Here is a 25,160-nt window from a genome sequence, read left to right as displayed (position 1 = left end):
GTTTCTAATTTTAAGCAGCATTCCATCGTATGGGCTCAGAATTGCCTCTGACTTGTAACTGTAACATTATGTTATATCATTTACATAAATTCCCACAGGAAAATGTTTTCCTCAAATAACAGTGTAGAGAAATATGGTATCTACTGATTATAGGACTCTGTACATACATACATCCCAATTCATGTTTTCTCAGTGATACAAAAGGCATATTACATTTTGGTATGTTTGTGACAAGGTTACATGAAGGAAGGCAAACAGCACTTCATGTAAATGTTTAGCAGTACCATTCCTGTGATATTTCTTTAATAACATTGCCACATGTTGTCCTGATACTGAGCCATTAAGATGTGCAGTGTGTGAAACACAAGAATGGGGAATACAGGCACAAAAATTCTACACAAGCACAAACATGCTGCACAACACAAGCATACATGTGCTGTGGTTTCTTGATGTATAAGATAATATTTTATACAGCAAGAAGGAATTGCTTATGCATTTTGTGCTGATAGTGATAAGTAATACTTGTAGCAAATCTCATGAGAATAATATTATTTCAAAGCTATGTTGTGGATCACAGCTATGAGTACTGTAAACAGAATGTTTATACAGCACTGCTGGTATCTGGGTAATTTTCAAATGTGGCACACATACTCTTTCTTCATGAGAAGGATTCCATTCCCCTATAGGAATGCAGCATTTCAGTTATATTTTCTGTCAGGAATGTAGATAGAACAGCTTTGTCCCTGCATTGACAAAGTGCTCAGTGTTATGCTGCACTTGTGTACTTGTTTGTATTGTTGCTGTACTTTAAGTGGGTGGCTCAATGGAGAGTGCTTTTGCTGTCTCACACTGCTTGGTTCTACAGCTTATTTCCTATCTATGATATCTTCCTCCACATGTCTTCCTTTTGTTAATGTTGATTTTTATTTAGTTCTCCAATTTCTTCCCATATCTCAAAGACATGCATTAGGTAAGCTGTTGGTCGTCCAAATTTCCCATTGTTGTGTATTCCATGTGTGAGTAGGTATGTCCATCCTGTTATGAGTTTTTGTCCGTGTAAAAAATAGTTTAATATGTATGAAAAGGCAGGTCCCAGATACCCTATAACTCTGAAATGCATTGAGTGGAACTGGAAAATGAATGAATGATTGAATGAATGAATGAATGAATGAATGAATGAACACATTAATATATTTTGGCCTTTACTGTAATACTTATTTTGTGCACCCATACTCTCTGTTTCTTGTTTTATTTTTACTTTTTATCGTCTTTATACATAACATCATTTGTAGGTCACTGTTTGAAGATAACTGCCTGGTATATGTTAGGACATTTTCTAGGTTATAACTCCATATGCACATTCATGGCCAGAACTTATCTCTATAATTCCTGGACATATGTTTCACTCACAGTTGTGTCTGATATGCTCCCAAAATGTACCAGCCAGTTTCACTATAAATGCCTTGTAAAACAGATATAACAGGCAGATTTCTCTCGGATGGATTTAAATTAAATGCCATGACTTCATCCCCTCTATACTGGAATCTAAGCTGTGCCATACATCTGTGGTGTTTGTGAATATTCACCAGTGTATCTTTGTGTTTAACTACTACATCTTTCTTGTATTAAGTGCATCATTTTGTATAAGCTACCTTTCTAGTCTAACAGTAATCGGTTTATTACCACAGTTTCTATGTATGGGGTCTATGTTAAATCATTGAACACTTAAAAAAGTAAACAATGATTTATCAAACCCATGTAAGCAAAAGCTTACAACCTCAAACGTTTAGAACAGCGATTTTTTTCCAGCGAAAAAAATCGCTGTTCCCCCCAAAAAAATTATAAAACATTACAGAAAATTAATTTTCCTAATACTAAATCTATGAAACTATACATCAGCAAATCAAATGGTATCAGAAGTATTGAGTGCAGTAATCGAAACCACTTCTGCAACATTAACAGAATATTTTGGAGCATGCAGGTATATCTCACAGAGGATATCATGGCTCTGGAATAGACTTCCCATTCACATTAAACAAAGCTCGTCCCTGTCTATATTCAATTACAACTTGGATCTATGGATGGGTAATAGAAAATTTAGAACAGGACTGCCCCCTGCACTGCTAATGGTAAAGGCAACTCCTTAGCACCAAATTACAAAAGTGACCACCCCCTTTCAATCTATCTTGCTGTTTTAAAAATAGTGACTCTCCACTAAAACTTAACTTTGTAGACAGGTAAAACTTGTTACCTACTTTCACATCTAACTCCTCTAGTGCACACTGCAGTGTTTAGGATAAACCATATTTTTTTCATCTTACCTTTAAGCATCCCTGTGACTAGCACTTGCTTTAAAACCTGCTGGAAAGCACTAGGAAGTCTTAAACTAATACAAGCACTCAACTCTCCTTGTTAATAAGGAGAGACTAACTGTAGGCACTAAACAGCCTATAATTGCAAAGTACCTTGCTAAGGTAAGGGAAAACAGCTTTTGTGCTTTACAAAAAAAAAAGAAAGCACCAAACCAGGCATGTCCAAGGGTCAGCTACTGGTGATTTCTCCTGTCCACCTGGGGAATCTGGGCATACTGGGGCAATGCAGCAATTGCCTCATGTACACAGACAACCCTCTCCTCCTACCACCCATCACTACAACCTGCGAGAGGTGCACTTACATAGCCAAACTAGAAGCAAAGCTCTTTCCACCCAAGATTGTGCTAGACAGTCAAGAGGAGAAGGTGAACACCCACACTACACCTCAAGCAACACAAAGCCAGTCTAAACCCACACCACCAACATCCACACATAGCAACACTAAACCTACATATGTGGAGGCCCTTAACAGTAACCTCTCCAAGCAAGAAGGACCTTCGAAGCTGAAACACAAACAAACACCAAGCACAACCAAAGTATCACATAGCTCACAACACCAGTGTGCCACCCAAAACAGCCCCTAAGGCAAGACAATGCACCCAACACTTTAGTCATAGGTGACTCTATAGTCAAGCACACTGATGTCCCACTCACCAGGCTGAACAAGAACAAAGTTACAGTCAGCTGCCTGTTGGGTGCCAGGATCCACCACATAATGCATGCACTCAAGTCACTCCACAACAAGTACAAATATGACTCTGTTATTGTCTGTGTTGGAGTGAATGACTGGAGACATACCTCCCTGGACTACATGAAAAGAGACATGGAAGAGCTCTTGGATCATGTGGCCCAGGAAGGTATGACCCTAGCCCTGAGTAGCATCCTGCCTTCGCCCAGAATGATACCACAGTATAAAGACAAAACGATTGACTTCAACAACTGGCTAAGCTTCTGGTGTCATTCAAAGGGGATACAGTATCTATCTGCCTGGGGCGACATGATCGACACACCACGATGCTTTGCCAGAGATGGTCTGCACCTGTCACCCCTGGGATTCAGGTTACTGGCTAATGCTCTTGCCACCCCTATAGTGCCTACTTTAGGCAAAGTTCAAAGGACAAAACCACCACCGTAACAGGTAAAAGCATGCAAAATCTGAAGGTAATGCTACTCAGTGCTAGAAGTCTAAACCTCAAAATGCACTCTCTCTCCAGGCACTCCTAAAAATGGAGAACATCGATATCTGTGCAGTAACTGAGACTTGGTTCAAGGGTCCAGAGAGCACCCCTGCAATACCAGGCTACAACTCTTACCACACTTTTCGGCCACCAAACCAGGACCGAAACACTAAAGGTGGAGGAGTGTCCATATTCACCAAGGATAGGCTAGTTGTCCAACACAATGCATCTGAAATTCTCCAGGTACAACAAACGCTAGGTAAGACTGCAATCCAAATTGTAGTGTACTTCAGATCCCCCACCATGCCCCAAGATTCTCACTACACCTTTCTAAACATACTGGAAAATATTAAGATACAACCAAACACCCTAATACTGGGTGATTTCAACTACCCTGCCATTAACTAGGAAAACTACTCATGTACCAACACCTTTGCCCAATGGTTCTTGGAATTCATAAATGCCAATGCCCTGGATCAACTAATCCTTAGTCCCACCAGGGGCTCCAATATCCTAGACATGGTCATTACCAACATGGGAAATCGATGCTCCACACCTATGGTCACCCCCTCGTTGGTCAGGTCTGACAATAAGATAATCACCCTTGACATCTACATCCCACTCCCACCCCCCACCCCCCAGTAAGGAAACCTCCATAAAAAAACTTCTCCAAAGCCAACTTCATGGTACTCAAGATAGAAGTGATAAACTTCATGACAGCCATGCTGACGGGAACTGAAAGTTCGACTGCTGAATCCTACACTAAGGCACTGTATAAGCACATCCACTCGTGCATGAATCGTGCCATCCCCAATAGAACCAAGACACTCTCCTCCAAAAAAAGGAAGCCAATCTGGTGGTCCCTTGCCATAAACAAACTTTACAACAAAAGGAAGAAACTGTTGCAGAAAAGAAGAAAATCTCAGGATGCAAATAACTCCCTTACCAGCCTCTGTAAGAAGCTGAGATCTCTCATAAAATCCTCCAAAGCTAGTTATGAAAATAAAATTGCCAAAGATTCCAAAGACAACCACAAGGCATTCTATAGCTATGTCAAGAATCTAAATGGCAATGCTCAGATCTGCTCCTAGCTACAACAGAATGGCAATAAATATACTGATCCCAAGGATATTGCCAATCTCCTGGCAGATCGATTTACTGCAAATTTCACCCTCTCTCACCCCCTAAAGGGCCCATCTCAATACAGAAAGAGTGCCAAATTCTGGTAATAACAGCCACACAGGTAAAAAACACACTCTCCAAAGCTAAGAATACAGCATCCATGGGACCAGACAAAATCCCAGGCTGTGCACTACATGAACAACAAAATGAACTGGCACCTCACCTAAGTGTCATGTTTAATCATAGCCTCACCTCAGGCTTCGTGCTCACTGAGTGGCATACAGCTACAGTTATCCCACTCCATAAGGGGGGATCCACCTTGGATCCCGAGAACTACTGCCCCATTAGTCTGACGAGCCTGATCTGCAAAGCCATGAAAGGTATTATCATGGAACTTATAAACAAAGATATTGGCAACCTTCAGACACTGGACCCAACACAGTTTGGGTTCGTGAAGGGCCGCTTTTGTTTCCTGAACCTGATTGACTTCTTTGAATCAGTATCCAAAGAAGTGGACAAGGGTAAGGTGGTCCACACAGCCTAGCTGGACCTCGCCAAGACCTTCGACACCATCCCCCACTCTTGAATCATAGATAAACTTACTAAGCTGGGCATTAATCCCTACATCACTCAAAGGGTTGCCAACTGGCTTACTGACAGAACTCACACTGTAAAAGTAGCCGAATCCAGCTCTAAACAAGTGACAAGTGGAGTACCTCAGGGTTCAGTTCTGAGACCGCTCTTGTTAGGCATCTCCTTCTCTGAAGTACAGGCCAACACTAAGGGACACTGGCTAACAAAGTTCGCAGATGACTGCAAACTGGGAGCCATTATTGAATCCCCAAATTATGTGGATATTCTACAAAAGGGCCTTACAGAAACAGATGCTTGGTGCCAGAGCCATAGACTCAAGCTCAATGCCAAGAAATGTATAGTTATCCCCTTTGGGAAAAAACATGTACCCATGAATTACCACATAGGTGGCAGTACACTAAACACTGAATGTGGATAAGAGACACAGGTGGACAGTGGTCTCACCTTCGATAACCACATCACCACAACAATCAGGAAATCCTTCTATGTGGCACACCTCATCACTAAGGGCTTTTCATCCAGAAAACAGAAGGTCATTGTCCCACTGTACTCATCCCTAATTAGACCCATTGTAGAATTCAGTGCCCCATTTGGTATGTACCTCTCAAGACATCTGCAACAACTAACTGGAACATCCACAGAAATACCTCACTAAAAGTATCACAGGCCTAAAGCAGATGCCCTATGCTGACCGTCTAAAAAAGCTCCACCTATATTCTGTCGCATACCGTCTACTCAGCGGTGATCTCTGCTTAACATACAAGGCCATGTCAAACCCAGAGCTGTTGTACATGCTCCACTTAAAGAAATCCCAATCTCTCAGAGACACAAGCTCCAGGGATCAAACCTTGTCATCACAATGAACAAAACATGCTGGAGGGATAGGTTCCTGACCCAGAGACTCCCCAGACTCTGGAACAGACTGCCCATACATGTCAAGCAGAGCACCTATTTGGCCCTCTTCAAAAGGAACCTTGATGATTGGCTGGGAGATAGGAAATTCAGCCCAGGGATCACATCAGTCGCCCTGCTAAACAGGGGTCCAGATAAGTAAATATTGTGGGAAGAAATAGCCAGGGAATTGTTATGGCTAGGCTTGTACAGGCCCTAGGCCCGATAGCCTAGTACCAACCTATGAACCTATAAATGCGTTATCTCATGCATGGTTCTCCCCAAATTATCTATGATATGATACCAGTTATTCTCACTATGGGTAACATACAATTATCAACTATGGAATGGTTAAAACCAATCTAACATTAAATAGGATAGGTGAATTTAAGAACCAGAAGGGAAACTGGTTAGGTTTCAAATGACCTGAAAGGGCAGCTAGCTTAGTACTTTCCTATGAACCTGTTTCTAATTGTGTTCACTGTTACATGGTGGAAAGCTATACTACTTAAAAATAAAATGACATGGAAAATGACTTGGTCCCGTATGGCATGTATGTAGTTTCATTTACTCTGCTACACATTTTTCTTAAGTATATAATCGTGGTGAGACTACATGTATTTATAGTTGTTATATAATGAAAATACTGGCATAAGATCTTTAAGTCGCGATGGTGCAGCATTATCGTTGTGGCCTCACATCAAGAGGTTCTTCTGTTCAGTTCTATGCTGGAGTGCCTTCTGTGTGGAGTCTGCATGTCCTCCCCGTAGTCGAGCAGTGTTTGAAAGACATGTGTGAATGGGCGTGCCTTCATTGAAGGTTGGGTGTCGAGCTGGCCCCTCGGCACCGAAAAAATCTACTGCCAATCATTAGCAGATCGGAGTTCCTCTGTGGCGACCCCTAACTGGGAAAAGCCTAAAGAAAAACAACAACTGGCATAAGATCTTTGAAGTACTCATTCACTTCAATGGAGCTCAGGAGGTTTGCACTGTAATTTCCAATGGGTGGAGCCTCAGCCTTTTGACTGAATCAAATTACGTCCTCACATTTCAAACAAATGTTCATTTTTTCTGGAACCATAGGGATTATGAAAGAAGTATCAACTGCAAACATTTCAACACAAACTATTTTTATAGTGGTAGTATTCTTTAGGGTCTAGGTCTTAAATTGAATTTTATAAGTCACAGTAATCACATTAACTATTACATTTGTAATATTTTGTAAACAACTTACAATACCTCAACAACCACTCAAGTTACACATTTACTGTCAGCAGCATTTTATTTATCTAGCTGAGAACCTCCATATGATGCTAAGGGGTTCTGTCTGTGTTACTTGGTTGCCGAGATATTTAGAAAAATGTGAAAATTATATCTATATATATTATCAAAAAAACAACAGTTGTTATCTATTTACCTGTACTAGACAGAGGTCAAATATTAATGCAGCTGAGTTTACTATTGTATAAGCTTTAAGACGAAATATTTTAAAACTTTGTACATAACATGGTTTTGGAATTATTGATTCAGATATGAACACACATTGCAGATGCTCCTGAAGGCGTAACTTGGATGTAATGATTAAACATAAAATTATTTTTTCCATTATTAAATGTTAATATCCACTTCATACAGGCACTATGCCTTACCATCTAAGTTTATATATAGACTATACATTTTCTACATATACTGCACAATACAGAATTTCATGCTCAATACAAACAGCCCCTTGCCTAGTAAGTAATAAATATATTATAGTAGTCAGACTATGTACTAAATTTCTTTCTGTTGCCATGAATTAGCTATTCTCAAGACATCTTCAAATCCACTTATAGGTACATTTTGAATTGTGCTTGCACAGAAAAAAAATTTAACAGAAAGAAAGCAACTTTTATGAACTAGAAGAAAAACAAAATAGCACAGTATTTTTTTGCAAAATAACTTGAATATTCTGTTAATGATTTACTATGAGAGGTAACCTTTATACCATATATTTAAAGATAAACAGACTGGTAACAAAAACAATTTTATGTCAGATTTTATGAACTTACATAAAAATAAATCAAAACTATTTTTACAACATGGCTTTTGCAGTCTTATTTTACTGTAATATAATAAGGTACTGCTTACCTATAACATTGATGTTGAAAGAGCAGCTTGCTGTATTTTTTGCTTTATCTGTGGCTGTATAGGCGATCATCATTTCTCCAATCGGAAATTGATATGGAGGACTAAAAGGAGGAATACTCTGGATGGAAACCTTGAAAAAATAATACTTCACATTAATAACATGATTTTTTGTAGACCATGTGATGTGATGTGATGGGGGGCTGGTACCACTGTTACCAAATGCGACAGAGGGATTGCACCATTCTGACCTTCATATGGTAGAATGCTACCCACTGATGTCAAGATGGTGTGCATTAATGAGATTTAAAACTCAGCACTGCCAACTAAGGGTGAGATTATAACAAGAAAGTATACACAAGTGCATTTCAGTAACTAATCAACATAGTTCAATTTGACCATAATGGCATGAAGGGAATATGCACTACTGTCCTGGGTACAAGAATACAACCTCCACACCCAGATTGGGCTGCAAACAGGTCATTTACAGAGCTGAGTGTCTGTCAATGCCCCCAATGCCAGTTTCACCACTCTCTTTCTTTGTTACACACACACACACACACACACACACACACACACACACACACACACACACACACACACACACACACACACACAAATCCCAGAGAAGGCTGGCTGAATTCTTCAATTCCTCACTGCTTTCTTGTTGGCATGGTAGTACTACAACCATTCTGTATCTGGCTACTCTTAATGAAGCCATATCTGAAATTATACCCACTAATATATTTCACTAACAGTGTAAGTAATAATTACCCTCATCTCAGATAAATAACGCCATCTAAATATAATAATTGAATAAATGCAAGCCACAAGGGGTTAAAGGTTAATGAATGAACTTTACACAAATAATAAATAAAATACTGCAAATGTCTTTTCATAAGAGTACTGCTGTAGTATATATTACAGATGGGGGATGTTTCACCTTATGCTGATAGATGTCCTAAATTGAAATTATTTCCTATTCATTATAGATATTTAAGAGATAAATTATTATGTGGTCACACAATATTAAGAATGAAATTTTTCAGGCTATGTTTGATTTCAATATTAATAGCAAAAGCAAAACCCATAAACAAAATAATTGCATGTTAAAGGAAAAAATTCAAAATTCTTCGTTAACAGCTAATTGTAATACCTAGACTTTTCCACATTTATGGAATAAGCTTCCTAGAGACATAAGATAATCAGAATCTCTTGCAATGTTCAACAATAATTTAAATAACTGGTTTGGTTTCCAAGTGTATAACCCACAGTTAACTGAAGTGGAATTCTTATTTGGCCCTCTGGCCTAAATGCTGAATAAACAACTTATGAGCTTAAGAACGTATAATAGAGAAAATACTGCAAATGTTCTGCATAAGAGTACTGTTGTAGTATGCATTACAGATAGGGACTTATCTGCCTTTATACCCATACAACTAGGCAATGTACAAAGCCCAGACTCCTTCCTTGGATGCTGTACCTAGGCCTTTAGCCAAACAGATGTATATGAGGGATTTATGGACATGCCAAAACTCAGAACTTTCTTGCCACTGGTCCAAATATGCAGATGTAGATGTTCATCATTGTTGTGTCTAGTCACCCATTTCAGTCGAGTTCAGCACAAAAATTTCAGGAAGATAAGTATCTCATTGTGGACCGTTCCACTTGCTATGTAACTTTTTTGTGTAAAACGTTTTTTATGTCTGTCAGGAGAAAAGCTAAGTGTGACTGGGTGTCAAATACCATGCAAAGATTCTCACGTCAGTTGTTTGTTTTGCTCAGGGGCAAAACACTAATGTAAATCTTACCCTATAAACCTGTCAGATGTAGACTTAGAAAACACACATTTACAGGACTTGGCTCATGTGGTTGTGGCAACCTCCTCCTTTGCAGACCTCTTCTCCAGTTAAATAAGAAAAGAAAGATTTTGAGAGAAGTACTAGACGATAACCAAATCTCCTGCTTTCTCATTTGGTTTGAGAATGATGACTGCACTGAGCTGCCATTGCAGCCTGCAAATTGTAAATCTGATTTTCCTAGGCTGTCTAACACATCCCTTTTTAAGATTGTTATGGCTCAAGATTCTTGCACCTTTGATAAGACCAAATAATCCCTGAGACAACTGGTAAGGAAAAACCTAGATTAATCTTTTCTGACAGCAAAAGAGCTGTCTACCAGTTATTAGTTAAGAAAGATGTCCATAGCTTTTATATGAAAATTAGACCTACGGCTTCCTTTCTACCTCTGCATATCCCTAGAAAACATTCTCAAAAAGACTAAGCAGAGTTCTTCACCTTCTTTCCCTACAGGTAAGAAAACCAACAAGAAGGATTTTTTTTCAATTTTGCTCAATGTGATTTTAAAGCAATTCCATCCTTCCAGTCTTCTCTGCCTGCTACCTCTTCTTCCACCTCTACTCTTTTAAAAAGGGAAAGAATCCCCTCATCTTCTGAGGAAGAAAACATGTCAGATTCTGGACAAGAAGGGATACGTTACACCTCTGAAATTTCTTTGCCCACTGGATTTGAATCGGAGGCAGATAATACTTTATCCGCTGACTTTCCTAATGAGTAAACTTCCTCAGTTGACACAACTGCCAAAATTCCTCTGCTGACCTTACTTTCTTTTCTTCGGATCCTAGCAAAGGTACTAGAACATTTCAAGTTCAACTGATAAGGGCAGCAGAGTTCTTGACAGGTATAGCAAAAAGGTGTGTACTTCTGCCACCTTAGTTTTAGAGTTATTAATCGCAAAACCCGCATGACCAAGTTCCTTCTATCTACTTTGAGTAATATGGGACAGACTTTGGTAAACCTTCCTAATTCTGAAGTGGAATCTAATCTTACAGACATGCTTAACTCTGCCTCTCGGGTAGATAAGCACACTATCAATTGTGGCTCTGATGCTGTGGATGTTGCATGTAGAGCAGCAGCAGCTGGTATTGTTATGAGAAGGCATGCTTGGTAATGATTATAGTCCTTCCCTGAGGATGTAAAAGCTCAATTCTTAAAAGCCCGTCCAGATGTGCACTTGCTCTTTGGTAACAGTTCTGAAGTTTTCAAAAAGCTAAATGAAAGAGGAACACTCATATAGGGAGTTACAACAGCTTTTCCTGTCTCCAGTTCTTAAGTTTCAAATGAACTATCTATCCAGTCCAGGACACTTTAATAAAACTTACAGATCTGGTGAGCATAAATCAGGGAAAGAATAGCTAAAAAGAAAATGGCAGGGTGACTTAAACAGAAAGCCTAATTTCTTATTCCCTCTCTCCCCCATCCCCATCCTGACTTTCATCAGGAAATCACAGGGAACCTTTCTCATTGCCTTCCTATATCTACAGCCTCATGAGTACTAAATACTACAGAACTTGATTACAAATTCCAATGGACATCTTTCCTTGCTGTTTCAGGAATTCTTCACGCACCAAAGGATCAGCTTCACCTCATTCCTCCAATCAGTTCAGACTTACTAGTTCAGAAGGTCATACAGCCAGTGCCTTTGCATGAATGGAGAAAAAAGGATTTTACTCAGAACTTTTTTAGAACCCAGGAAAGAGGGTACCAGGACATCAGTTCTAGATCTATCCAGACTAAATACTCAATGCAGTTTCCAAAATTCAAAATGTTGACAGTTTAGACACTATTCCTTCTTTTCGGTCATACTGGATCTAAAGCGTATTTATCTGTATATCTACGTTCACAAGAACTACAAATAGTTTTTAACATTCTTTATATTTGGACCTGCATTATCAGTTTACTTATTTGTCCTTTATACTTTCTAATGTTCCAAGCGTCTTACAAAATGGTTGGCTCCAGTGATAGTTTACTGTAGATTTTAAAGCAAACACATTTTTCCTTATCTAGAAAATTAATCTTAGCTTTAGGGTTCACAATGAAATTTTCCACAACTTAGGATTTACCCTGGACCTGAAAAAGTAATCACTGCTCCCATCTCACAGAGCAATTTTCCTGGGATATCTTTTTGCTATCTACCTGATGGCAGCCCTTCTTCTTGAAAAAGAAAAGAAAAGAAAAATGAAAACCTATCAGTATTTCTTCATTCTTTCTTTACAGAAAATGTCCACTGCAAGACCGTTTCTAAGAGAGATGAGTTTCATAGCATCTTAAATTCTGATGATTCTTCATGCCAGACTTACATAAGAAAGATCCAATCATTCCTCAAGTCTCTGTGGGCTCAACATTCTCACCCTCTAGCTTTCTCAATCCCAGTTCACAACATTCTATCAAAATAACTCATATGGTTAGCCAGACAAGTTTTATCCAATATATGGGATGCTTTTTCCCCTTGCATCCCCTCTCATACGGTGGCCACATATGCTTAAAACATTGCTTGGGGTACTGATTCTCAAGGTGTCAAGGTACAGTGGAATTTGGGAACCTCAACTCAGACACAGACACATGAGTCTGAGAGGGGTGATGGCTTTATAAATCCATTGAGAGCTATGAATCAGCTAAGGTTTCCAAGCATTCTTTCAGTTATGGCAGACAACAGCACTTAAAGTGGTACACAAACACACAAGCAAGGCAGAGCAAGGTCTTAACCCCCTTGAAGACTGGCTGCAGTTGCCTGGCACAAAGCTGTCAGTCACAGCTTACTGCTTCAGGCAACTCACATTCCTTCAGAGCAGAATACATGGCAGACTCCCCAAGCAAATCTAAGACAAACCCTCGTGCATGGATGTTACACCAGGAGGTCCTTTTATAAATATTCCATGAGTACAGAAATTCTCATATAGATCTCTTTCCTTCAATCAAAACAGACAACTGCAACAATTCTGCTGCAGCATACCTTTGCAAAAAAGAGGCCTGGAAGACAGATGTCTTCTCAGTTCTCTCAGGATTGTTCCTTTATGCCTCTTCCCCTTTCATCTCATTTCCAAAGTTACTCAAAAGATAAAGAAGGACTTAACGAAAATGTTACTGAAATATCCAAAATCATAAAGTAGCTGTTTGGATAATATGTTTTTGATTACTTTCAGTTACCTTTTTTTTCCCTGAGGACATGCAACTGGAATTGAGGAAGGCAATATTATTAGGAAATCTTATTTATACTAATGGAGAAGATTTTCTCTTTTGTGCGAAAATAAAAAGCAAGACCCATATAAAGTAAGGACTTCACTGACTCATTGATACCTGCATAAACTGCACAATCCTGACCCAGTATGCACTTCGATAAAGGTGTGCCTTTCAGCCATTTTAGTCTGTTTGCCACTTGATCCTCTTTTTCTTCTCTTTCTCAAGTTAAACAATTTCTAAAAGGGGGGGGGGTACATATCAGACCACCAAGAAATAATGTGGCTCCACCAAGAAAGAAATAATATGGCTCTGACTTGGGACTTGAATTTTTTATTTTTTTTTTTTAGAAAAAGATAACTCAACTTCCCTTTGAATCTCCAACCACCTGATATTTATAATATTTAACCTGGAAGACTTAGCTGCTGACAGTATTAGTTCCTTTTAGAAAGGTATCTAAATTATAGATCCTAATGTCTATTCAACCTTTCTTGTGTTTTTACAAAAGACAGAGTGAGTCTTAGAACCAACAAACCCCTTATACCTAAAGTGCTTTCTGGATTTATTCTTAACCAGCCTTTTACACTAAACCACAAAATAAGGGACAGAAATTCTTCATTGCTTAGATATTCATAGATGGTTGAGACATTTGGATAAAACAAATGATTTTAGAAAAAAATAGTTGACTGTTTATTTATTATGATAGTAAGAAAAATGGGCAGCCAATTGCCACAAAGCATTTCTAGATGGCTTTCTCTTTTCACTCAGTTCTGTTATTCTAATTATGGCAAAAATCCTTCTAAGACTGTTAGGCTCATTCTACTATGGCAGTTATCACCTCTAGAGCTTTTTGGAAAGGTGTGGACTCAAGATCCATTTTGGAAGCAGCTATTTAGTCCTCTAGCCACACATTTATCAAATGTCACATACTGGATGTGTTTACTACAGTCAGGACTTGTTTCACTAGGACTGTTCTATAAGGCATTCTGGACTGTGGTTCAGTTCCATCCACCCTCTGTTTCTGAGAGCTGACAATTGCCCCCATCAGTAATGAATACTGACAACAGTGATGCTATGAACATAATGTAATTGTGTAAGTAACTTACTGTAAGAGTAGATGCTTGACTAAATCAATGTTGTACTAGAAACTCCCTTCCTCCATCCCCCTGAATGATCTCTTATTAGCTAGGTCGAGGATACATTTTCCTCCTTTTTATCTATATACCCCTTTTTATCTCTCTATGACAGGACTGGACTGTTTTAGCCTCCCATGTTTGGGGCAAGAAAGCTCTTTAGTTTTGTCATGTCCATATACCCCTTGTTTATATACTGGTATAAATTATCATACTAAGGTTGAACATACTGTTCATGCAGAAGGTGTCTGAGCTTTGTTGACAAGCCAGACATCCAGGTATCCTAATAATAAGTCCCTATCTGTAATCAACACTGTAACAGTAATCTATTAAAAACATCTACAGTTATGGTAACTTGCCTACTCAACTGTACTTTACCGATTAAAATATTTGTAGGTTTTCACAAACAGAGAAATAAAATAAAAGGCAATACAATTAGACAGGATGCATACGGAAAAGCCTAAGCTCCCAGGTGATAAAGTTCACAGAAATGCTATCCCTAACTATGAAGTTAAGATAAACTAATAAATAATCTTCAAGTAGATACCTTTTCCAGATGGATAAACCGCACAGTCAAGTAAAAATAGCATCTACATTATAACTTAGTTTACAAGACAGTTATGTACAATGAGTTCCTCCAGACCTCAGAGTTCACATCATGACATTGTTATCTTGTCACTAGCCTTGAGAAACATCAGCTAACCAGATTGGTTCTTTTACTTGCCATAGCAACAATAACATTGCTAAGACACATTCAAGTCTGCTTCCTCCTCTTGAACTTCACCCTGGTGTGGCTTAGTGACATACATCTCAACAATCCAGAATTTCCCAGAATGTCCATATTTTTGCCTCAAACTTTTGGTCTGGTCCTTATAAAATGTGCGGCTTTCTGGCAAATCACTGATGACTGCACTCATTAAATAATGAATGACAGTTGAGTTACAAATGTAATATGCTTCATAAAATGCATGCTAATGAAAACATTTTTACTCTATCGACTATCATAATTTATAAGAGCAGTATTTAAAATATGTCCCTAATTTTGGATATTTGCCCTCCCATTATTTTTGACATTGTCCCTGATACTGGCACAAAGAGGTTGAGAGCTAGCCAGAGAAATGAGTGTGTCAATGCAACCAAAATTCAAACTCAAGAAATGTCAAAAGCTTACATAGTGCACCAACCTTAGGCATTATCTGTATACTATGTACTTCTTAGTATAATATCTAAAATTCAAAAAACAGTCTGTTAAAAATTGGAAAACCATGAAAATTTAATATAAAAAACAAATGCAACAGGTTAAGCTCTTTCATCCTTTACATTTCATAGGACTTCATCAGAAGCCAGAGTGACCTTCATTTTGAATTTAAATAAAAGTTAAATTAAATCATGTGCTCACAACTGTCCAATACAAATAATCAATATTAACACTATTATCCTAAAAGTAAAATGATTAAGTCCCTTTAACAATTAAAATTTAGACAAGTAAGAAAACAACCAGTGAAGTTGTAAGACATCAGATGGCTAAAACTATTGAAGAAAATGTTAAATGAAACCCTTCTAATACTAAAAATATTTTACAATTTAGCCGCTCTTATTTTAAGAGAGGGTTATTGAAATGTGTTCATTAAGCCCAGGAGAAATAGAGGCATTAAACTTCAGTTGCCATATGAGCTGTCTGTGTTCTAAAAATGTTTCCAAAGACCTCCCCTTTCATTCTGTGGTATTACTTCCAAAATACCAAATTTAAACTTAGTAAAGTTATTACACATGAAGGTGTGTTTAAAAATGGAACTGTTGATGTTTTTTCTTAAGAATAGTATAAATGTGTTTATAGATTCTCTTATGAAGATGCCTTTTGGTTTTTACCTATGTAGAAACATGCAGCTTATACAAACTGCTATGAAAATTAATAATTTAGTACCACAGTTTCCCTTGACTAGAAATGCTTTATCAAAGTGGGATGAGTTAAAGTAATCAAGTTTCATTCTAGTATGTATGAACACTGCCTACAAGGTCCACCACCCTAAGTGCCAGAAGCCAGAAAATCTTTTTGCAATCTGTAGTCTTTTTCAAATAATTATTATTTCAAATAATTTTTATTAATTCTAGCATGTGATTGAAAGGTGCATTAGGATTGGCTGTTGTATATTTAAATAGCAGAGGTTGAGCTTGGAAATTAGTTCTGAAGAAGCTCTATATTGAACGAAAGTGCTTAATTGCATGGAGCCTAATGAATTGGTTTTATTTTATTTGGCCGTCTCAGTGTTGATTCTGATCTGCTTGTGTGGATTTATATGGTTTGTGTCCATTTTGGTTCATAGTTTTTCAAATAATCCTTTAAATTTTTTCCTGGTCTGATAAGTAAATAACAGCCCACAAGTTTGAATATATCTACATTTATTTTTACACTATTGGTTTCCAAAATATCATAAATATTTTTGTTGTTACTTGTTAAATTTATTCACAAAAGAGTTGTTAAAAACAGTTCCACTGTCTCCTTTTTGCAAAACCAAATCAGTTCCAATCTCATTCTCTATACCTAATAAGGATTGGTATTTTGTTCCCCAAACTTTTTAAAATTTCATCTCTTATATTTTGAAATAAATGGTGAAGATAATCTCTTTCCAATACCATTGTAGTTAGGCTTGTGTAGTTCATTTTTAAATAATTTGAACTTACAACACATTATAGCTGTCCCTACTAGTTGTCCTTTAAACACATTTTGGAGTGGTGGGGGTGGCAACTTTTAAAACACAAATAAAGTGTTGGAAAAATTGGCTTTCTGTATATTGTTGACTCAAATTCACTTACACCTCTGTTCTTCAGAATAATGATGTCCAAATAAACAATTTGATCTAAACTATATAGATAGATGAATTAAAAAAAATAGTGCTGTTAATATATTTAATACATTTGTCAAGATGTTTTTCAGCCTTAGTCCAAATAATAAAGATGTCATCCAGGTGTCTAAGGTATATTTTCCAACTATCAGTGTACACTGAATTTAAAATAACTTTCTTCTCCCAAGAACACATTACTAAATTTGCATATTCAGGGACACAAACTGCACCCATTGTCACCCCCTGTACCTGTCTAAAGTATTCTCCTTCAAAGTAAAATAGTTGTTATAAAAAATAATTTCCATAACATCTAATATGAATTTTATTAATTTGTTGTCTAGCTCCTTTAGTTCCAATCATGCTCAGTAAAAAAAAAAAAAAAAAAAAAAAAAACTCTAACCCAGCTTTATGGGATATGCTGGTAAACAAGTCAACAACATTGATTGTTAAAATGGAATACATCTCATCATAAAAATCTTGTTCAATTTTTATTAAAAAAAATCTCATGAATCTTCTACAATGTGGCAATAAACTTCAAAAACGTTTAAGGGTCCAGTCAACAAACAGCTGCACCACAGCAATAAATCTATAAGGGGGATCCAAATAATCTCTGTGGACCTTAGGAATACCAAACAAAGTGGGAATCAAAGAGTTTTCTGAATAGAAAAAGTTGTAGGTGTCCAAAGATATAATACCTTGCATAAGGGAATCTTCCAAAAATAAATACATTTTCTTGTACGCAATATAAATTTCATTTTGAACATCAGAATATATTTGTGGTATTCTGCAAAACATGAAAGATCTTACTAACATATGACATCTTGTCCACCAGTACTGTGCCTCCACTCTTCTCAGGCTTCATCACCCTAATGCAATTGTTGGCTCATAGGGATTTCAAAACCTCCAGTTCTTCCCTATATAAATTCCAGTACCGTAATTTCTTAGTTTTGTGAAATTCATAAAGGTCTATTTCACAATTTTTTTCAAAAGTTGTCAGTGGTGGATTCAGTGACAAATTATAGATATTTTCTTCCTACACTTATTTTCCCTAACAGTGTTGGCTTCGCAATACTCATAAAACTGTACAGAAAGATTCATTTTTCAAGTAAACAGCTTGAGTTCCAAAATTAAATCAGAGATGTCCACAGAACTGTTGGGGATGAATTTAAAACCTTTACTAACCAGCAAAAAGTATTCAGTAGTGATGGTAATGTCAATGTAATTCAATATGTCAAAGCCTTTATTGCGTAGCTCCTTCCTATTATCTGTTGTTTTAATTTCTACTCATGTATCTGGTCATATATCTGGCTCTGTGTGTTACCTCTGCTTGTTAAATTGTGTTGGGTCTTCTAATTGTGTCTCCTCCTGGATTTTCTCCTCCCTCTGCACTTGTCCTTGGTTATTTGATCCCCCTTACTGAATTTGGTGGTGTAAAATGGGGAGCATCCTTAAAAAGGTTACCTTAGTGTTCATTGGGTAATCTCTCTTTTCTACAAGGGATGGCTGGTAGAGGTGGGAAATCATTCCCATTCTTAATATCTAACTCAGGGGGACATGACTGGGAATCCTATTCACAATTCAGGTTGTGTGAAAAATTTTGATTGAATTTATTCCAGTCATTATCCACAGAATGTTATTAGTATAGCCATTTACTTTTTCTTTTTTCTTTTCAGTAGCTAGTTTACATTTATAGTCAATTTTTGAAAAAAAATAGAATTATATTTGTCGTTACTGAACTCAAATAAGAATTCATTTAGTATGATGTTATTAAGTTTCAAAATCTCATCATATAATGGACTAATCTACAAGGTGTTCCATTTTACAATAAACCTTATTAACTCAAAACCATGTCTATCAAACACTGAAATGAGTTCATTGTATTCTTCACTGTTAGATGGTAAACCATTCAGAAATTTGAACAGTCTAAGTCCCTTCAGTAATATTTTTACATTTAAACAGTCATTTAAAAACAGTTATCCGTTTGCAAATTATGCACCTTAAGATCATAGCAATAACACCTCAAAAGACAGTTCCTGGTTTTTCAACTCTTTTGTTACATTCACAAGAGAAGATAGCAAATCAGGAGATCCAACATACTTCAAACTAGATTATCTGTTCTTTTATACTCAAAAAGAAAAAAAAACATGTTGCAAATTACTCAGCCATGAGAACAACTCTGTGAATAAAGATGAATAAGGAAGAATGGTAATGAAAGAATACATTACATTTTAACAGTTTTTTTTTTAGCCTGACATTATCCCTGACTTCACAATTCACTCCCTTAAGAACCTCTGATTCAGTCTTCTGGAGGTATCCCTCAGGTAATGAAGCCTGAGATAAAGGTGCATGCCTTTTCTAAATAAACTGTCTGCATTACTATTGGCACTACCACATCTGTATTGTTAGCCTAACTCTACCACTAACACCAGTCCTCTCTAACCCTAAAATTCTAACTCTAACCCTAAATCCCTTTCTAATCCTAAACTCTGACACTAACACTATAAAAAACCCTAACCCTAAAACACTGAACATCACCATAATCCTAAATAAAAACTAAATCACTCACTCTAACCCTAATCTAAAAATCCCTCCTTAACCCCAGAACACATATCTAACCATAAAACTCTAACACATACAGTAAAACCATATAAAAAATCCTAAAACTCCAACTCTAACAGTAAAACCCTATAACGAAGCCTAAAGGTCTAACCTGTGCCTCACAAAAAATTGACCTCTAAACATAATAAAAGCCAAATGGCTGCCTAATATGCGCACATGTGACATTCTGCATAAGAAATGGCACACTTGTGTCTGTCTCACACCTAGTTATGCTACTTGCACATATATCCTGACTGCATGCTATAAATAACCATCACCAATAATGGCAACTACGGATTTGAGGAAGACTTAATGGTTAGCAATCACAGGGACAAAAAACATGAAAAAAGTGAACACCAAATGAGTTTTGATCTGACAGTTATTGCATTTTTTAAACAATACATTTTGATTTAAGTTAGCTGTATGGAAAAGGTGTGCACGACCTGCCTCTGGCCCCAGAAGTCTGTGCTCTTAGGTTCACAGGTTCATAGGTAAGTACTATACTAGTTGCCCTTGTTAGCCATTTTAAGCATAGCCCATTTCCCTTTCTGTGCTCAAATTAACTTTCCCTCCAGGTCACCTCTTAGCAGTCTGTAAGAAGCTAAGTATAGTATCAGGGCTTTCAGTCAGTCCATGTAAGAAATGTTGCTTAGGCCTTGTATTATTTTAGTAAAGTATCTCTGGGAGTGTGCAGTTGTTGTATTTGTCTGGGCAGCTAAATGTCAAAGAGGGCATTATATTCAATGATTTGCCTGATGAAGGCTGAGTAAAGAGGGACAGTGATATCCTTAGATCTAGACACAATCCCTTTGCTTATAAGTTGTGCAATACAGAAGGACTTTCTTACAACAATGGACAAATGTTGATCAAAAGTTACATCACTGTCCACATAAGTTCCCAAATCATGAACAACTAGGTCAGCTCTTGGGAGAGTATTGTCAATCTGGTAGTTCCCTTGGGTAGATAACTTCCTAAATGATACTGTAATGCCTTTTTTTGGTATTTAGTTTCAGTCCATGATTTTGGCACCAGTATTTATTTGGGCCAAACCTTCTTTCCTGGTGGCTAAATCCTTTAGGCATCCAGTGACATCAAACAGCCTCAATCCAGGAGGGGACATCTGGGGAGTGATGGGAGTAAGCAGCATGCCCAGTTCATAAAACACAGGGGGAGGGTGCTCTATGATCAGGAGCACCACCTGGAGGAAGAGACAGAAGTGCAGATGCATGAACTTAAGGGGGAGGAATCTAGCCTCCCAAAGACTGCAACATACTCCACTTGAGCACTACAGGTTTGTAGAGGTGCTCATCCATCAGTAGCACATAGTAACTGCCATTAAATAACACTTTCTAGTCAACAGACAGGATGTCAAAATCTTATAAAAACCCTCATAGCAGCATCTATATGACAGTAATGGCTGCTATTCTCATCGCACTGAAACACTGGGAGAAAGAAGGAATGAGCAGGCCGATACAGGAAGTGGTGGGATGGTTGTAGAAATGATTGTGATAAAAAAAGTCTTATTTGATGAAGACTTTTTGAGGTTATGCATTTATTTATTTATTTACTTTATATTTGTTAACTGTGATACCACTTTTATTTTATTGGAGGGAGAAAAACGAGGAGAAAACAACCCAAAACAACAACTCAGAAGTCATGTAGAGATAACACAGAATAAAAACATAAAACAAAAAAAGAAAGAGAGGGACAGAGAGACAGGGTGATAACAGGGTGATAAAAGAATGAAGATATAATGTATAGATATATACCTTTAGTGTATATGTATCAGTTTATTTACCATATGGGTGGTATGGCATATCATAACCAGTGGGCGGCAGAGGCAGAGTTGTGACACATAAGTTGTGTTTGAAAAGTTTGAAAGAAATAAAGTACACTACAGTGCTGCTGCTTACATGCTGATGATAATGATATTATGATGATATCAGGGAATTCAAATGAAATTCAAAAAATTCAAATTAAATTATATTTTTTTTATTTATTATTTATTTTTTTATTTATGGAAGAAGAGGATAAATTTGGGAGGAAAAGGAAAGGAAGTGGGAGGGGGTGAGAAGGAGGAGGACAGTAGTTACAAGTGGAAGATGGACATAGGAATGAGTGAATGGTGAATTTGAAGATGAGAAGACATGGGGATGAGAAGATGTGGGGAGTTTTACTTTAGCTACACATTGCTGTGTTCGTTTTATCGTTGGTTTCCTGTTTATGAATTGTAGCTTTGCCTTGAATCTTGGATCATTTTGGTTGAAGACATGGGGAGTACCAGAGAAGGTCCAATGGATATATGGAGCAGGTTGAATAAATTGAAGAGAAGAAGGTGTCCTTTAAATAAGAATTATGTGAACATGAGAGGTCTAAGATGCCCAAAAATGTTACTGCAATGAAAATGACCTAAACTTGCAATGAATACATTAAATTCTGTGGCTGCTCCATTTCCAAGTTGCATTTTTTTATTGTTTATTTTTGTGGCATTGCATTTCCTGTTTGCATGTTTGTTGCTCAGTTCCCATAATATATTAAAACAACAAATTCTTGACATACTACTATACTCCATGAATGTCACTGAGACGATTGCTTCCTATAGTAGTGAAGCAGCACACAATGTGCTTAAGGAAACAATGAATGTGATGCAAAATTACATACACAGTAATTTCCCTTAAAACGGATAATCAGCAAAACTGTATAAAATACTTCAAAAGGATGGAGAGAGGTTTCTCATGTGTGGATTATGGCAATACATCTCTCATCAGGAGCGCAATCTATCTGTGTCCTATTTACGTTGCAAAGGAAGTATCACTTGAATATCTGCCTCATTACAACTTGGGATACCACTCTTTCAAGTCAACTACTTATTTTATTAGGCTTTGTGGAACAATTCAACTATTTTATGTCTATAATGGCTAAGAATGTAGGGTAGATTTCAGAAAATGACATAATTCAGGACAGGTGATGGGTACTTGTTTAAGATAGTGCAGGAATGAAAATAACCATGTCAGGCCTAGTGCCCTCTAGTGTCACACTTCATCCTGTAATGCTTTACAGTTTCAATATATTAGACGGTGATCAGGGAAGAAAGTCGCTTAAACCGCTAAACTAATATTACTGCCATAAAAATAATATGACTGTGCCATTAATGAGAGGCATTAAGAAAAACTGCATTCTTTTTGGCTAACCCAGAGAATGGTTTCTTTTCATTTGTTGGTTCCCCATTTATACTTTCATAAATTTGAAATGGTGTTAGTACCCCAGTATTTCACTGACTTATGATGGAAGTAATTTCCAAGATTCATTTGCCCATTCCACATTGCCCCCTCTAATTATATTACCAGCTGAAAGCAAAGATACTATAAGCACATACAACAAGCAGAAAATGATATGATAAAGAATCATGAATCACATTTGAGATGGTTGCCACCACATTTCTTGATATGAATGAATTGAAGAGAAATCAGTGCATTGCAGAGATGTAAGTTATTTTCTCATACAACTACAGATGATTTTATTTATTTATTTATTTATTTATTTATTTATTTATAGTTCACAGCGATAGCTGCCTTTGCAGGCCATTTTAAGCCTAGCCAATTTCACTTTTTCTGTTCGAATTAACCTAACCTATGACATTTGATTACTAATTAGCTTTACCCATCCCATAGTCAATAAAAATATATATTTCCCCTAATAAGAATGACCGGGACCATGCCATAAATAATTTGAGGGAATCCATGCAATTAATAAAAAAATGTTATTAAAAAGAAAATCTGATAAAGCTTCAAGAACTAACTCTCCACAGTAAGTTTCTCATCACCAGCTCTGGCTCTTCAAATTCCATTTTTATTTTCAATGATAAAATTTGACCAGATACATTAGGTAACAGCTCAAACTGTTAGGCTGTGAAATGAATAGGAAAGATTGCCTTTGTTCTTGTACTGAACTCCAGCAATAGTTGTGGTTGAAGCTAGAAGCCGACTCTTATTATTTAATGCCATCCCTCTCCTATTCTCTGTACGCAGAACATTTATAAAAGCCATTATTATTATTAAACGGCATGAAGAGTGATATGCAGAGGCTTAACTTATAAAAACTTCTGTGGTCCTTTTAAATTAAAAGCTCACATACATTAATCCCAGAGACAGACTGGCAGCATTTTTCTGTAAGACTTCTGTCATGCTAGTGTTTTGCAGTCTTCAAAAAAAGGCAAAACAGGCTGACATTGTTTAGTTGAGATCTGGTTTTCAGATTACTGTTTTTGTAATACCCTTTGTTTAACTTGGCTTGATGCCTGAGCAGTTAACTTGCCAAGTCTTGTATTTGGTCTTGTGTCAGTCTGGGAGACAACTTGCTTTGTGCAATTGTTTCTGCCTTTATACTGCAGTATTATCTGCTTTAAATGCTTCAGATATCTGCATTACATTTGCTGAACATTCTATGACCTGTCTGGACTGTACCTGATAGGACAAAAAATAATAATATTAATTTACTGTACTATCCCACATTGCTTATCTGCTTGACAAACGTCTGAATGTCACTGATGATATCCAGTTAAAATACCACCATTCATTTTAATCTCTTTGCTTCCAGTCAATGTGTGATAAGCAAAAATGTAAGTCTCTCTATCCAACAAATATCCTAGAGAATATAATCAGACTCATACTAGCTCTAAGCATATAGCTGGAGAATATGGTCAGAGGTCAGACATACACTAATTCTAGCTATAAAGAAACAGTACGTCAAACCAGTTACAATGACTCTAACGGTAGCAACACTCCATCACCTTTTATAATATAATCTCAGAATAAACTCAGATTAACCCACTGCATAAAACATTTATGTCATCATCTGTATAAATTGTTGTATTCATACAATCAGCAGTTCATGACAAATAAGCTATTTGTAAGTTGTTTATTTTACTTAATAACCAAGTTCTTGCTGTAAGTATAGTGCTTTGTCTTCTGCACCATTTTACTAATGTGCGCTAACCCTGACCCAGATGCAAACCCTTACAGTTTACCTTACAAAAAATCCTTTCCCTAAGATTACCATTAAAGTAAGACAATCAAATACATTTCACATGCATAAGTACATACTCACAGCACTAAATCTGTCACCCATCCCTTAGTCTAATTCTCACAGGTGCACTCATAGCTCTCAACCTTCCATCTCCAAAATGTGGAACACTCGCCTTCATAATGTGGAACAAATGGGCAAAATGTGGAACACATACTAATGACTTACTAACAACTTCAACTAGG

The 25,160-nt window shown here is 37.1% G+C and overlaps 1 protein-coding gene across 3 annotated transcripts in view; it reads right to left on the bottom strand.

Annotated features, from left to right (window-relative positions):
• Nucleotides 1-25,160, bottom strand: part of SVEP1 (sushi, von Willebrand factor type A, EGF and pentraxin domain containing 1) — a 2,252,988-nt gene that overhangs the window by 1,461,807 nt on the left and 766,021 nt on the right. For all 3 annotated transcript variants that reach the window (XM_044061036.1, XM_044061037.1, XM_044061038.1), the window contains exon 9: nt 8,287-8,416. In XM_044061036.1, the coding sequence (XP_043916971.1) occupies nt 8,287-8,416 (130 nt within the window). The remainder of the gene's footprint in view (nt 1-8,286; nt 8,417-25,160) is intronic.

This window comes from Protopterus annectens, chromosome 2.part0 (genome assembly GCF_019279795.1).
Source record: "Protopterus annectens isolate FY-2018-M chromosome 2.part0, PAN1.0, whole genome shotgun sequence".
Lineage (NCBI taxonomy): Eukaryota > Metazoa > Chordata > Ceratodontiformes > Protopteridae > Protopterus > Protopterus annectens.
This window is presented reverse-complemented; position numbering and strand designations above follow the sequence as displayed.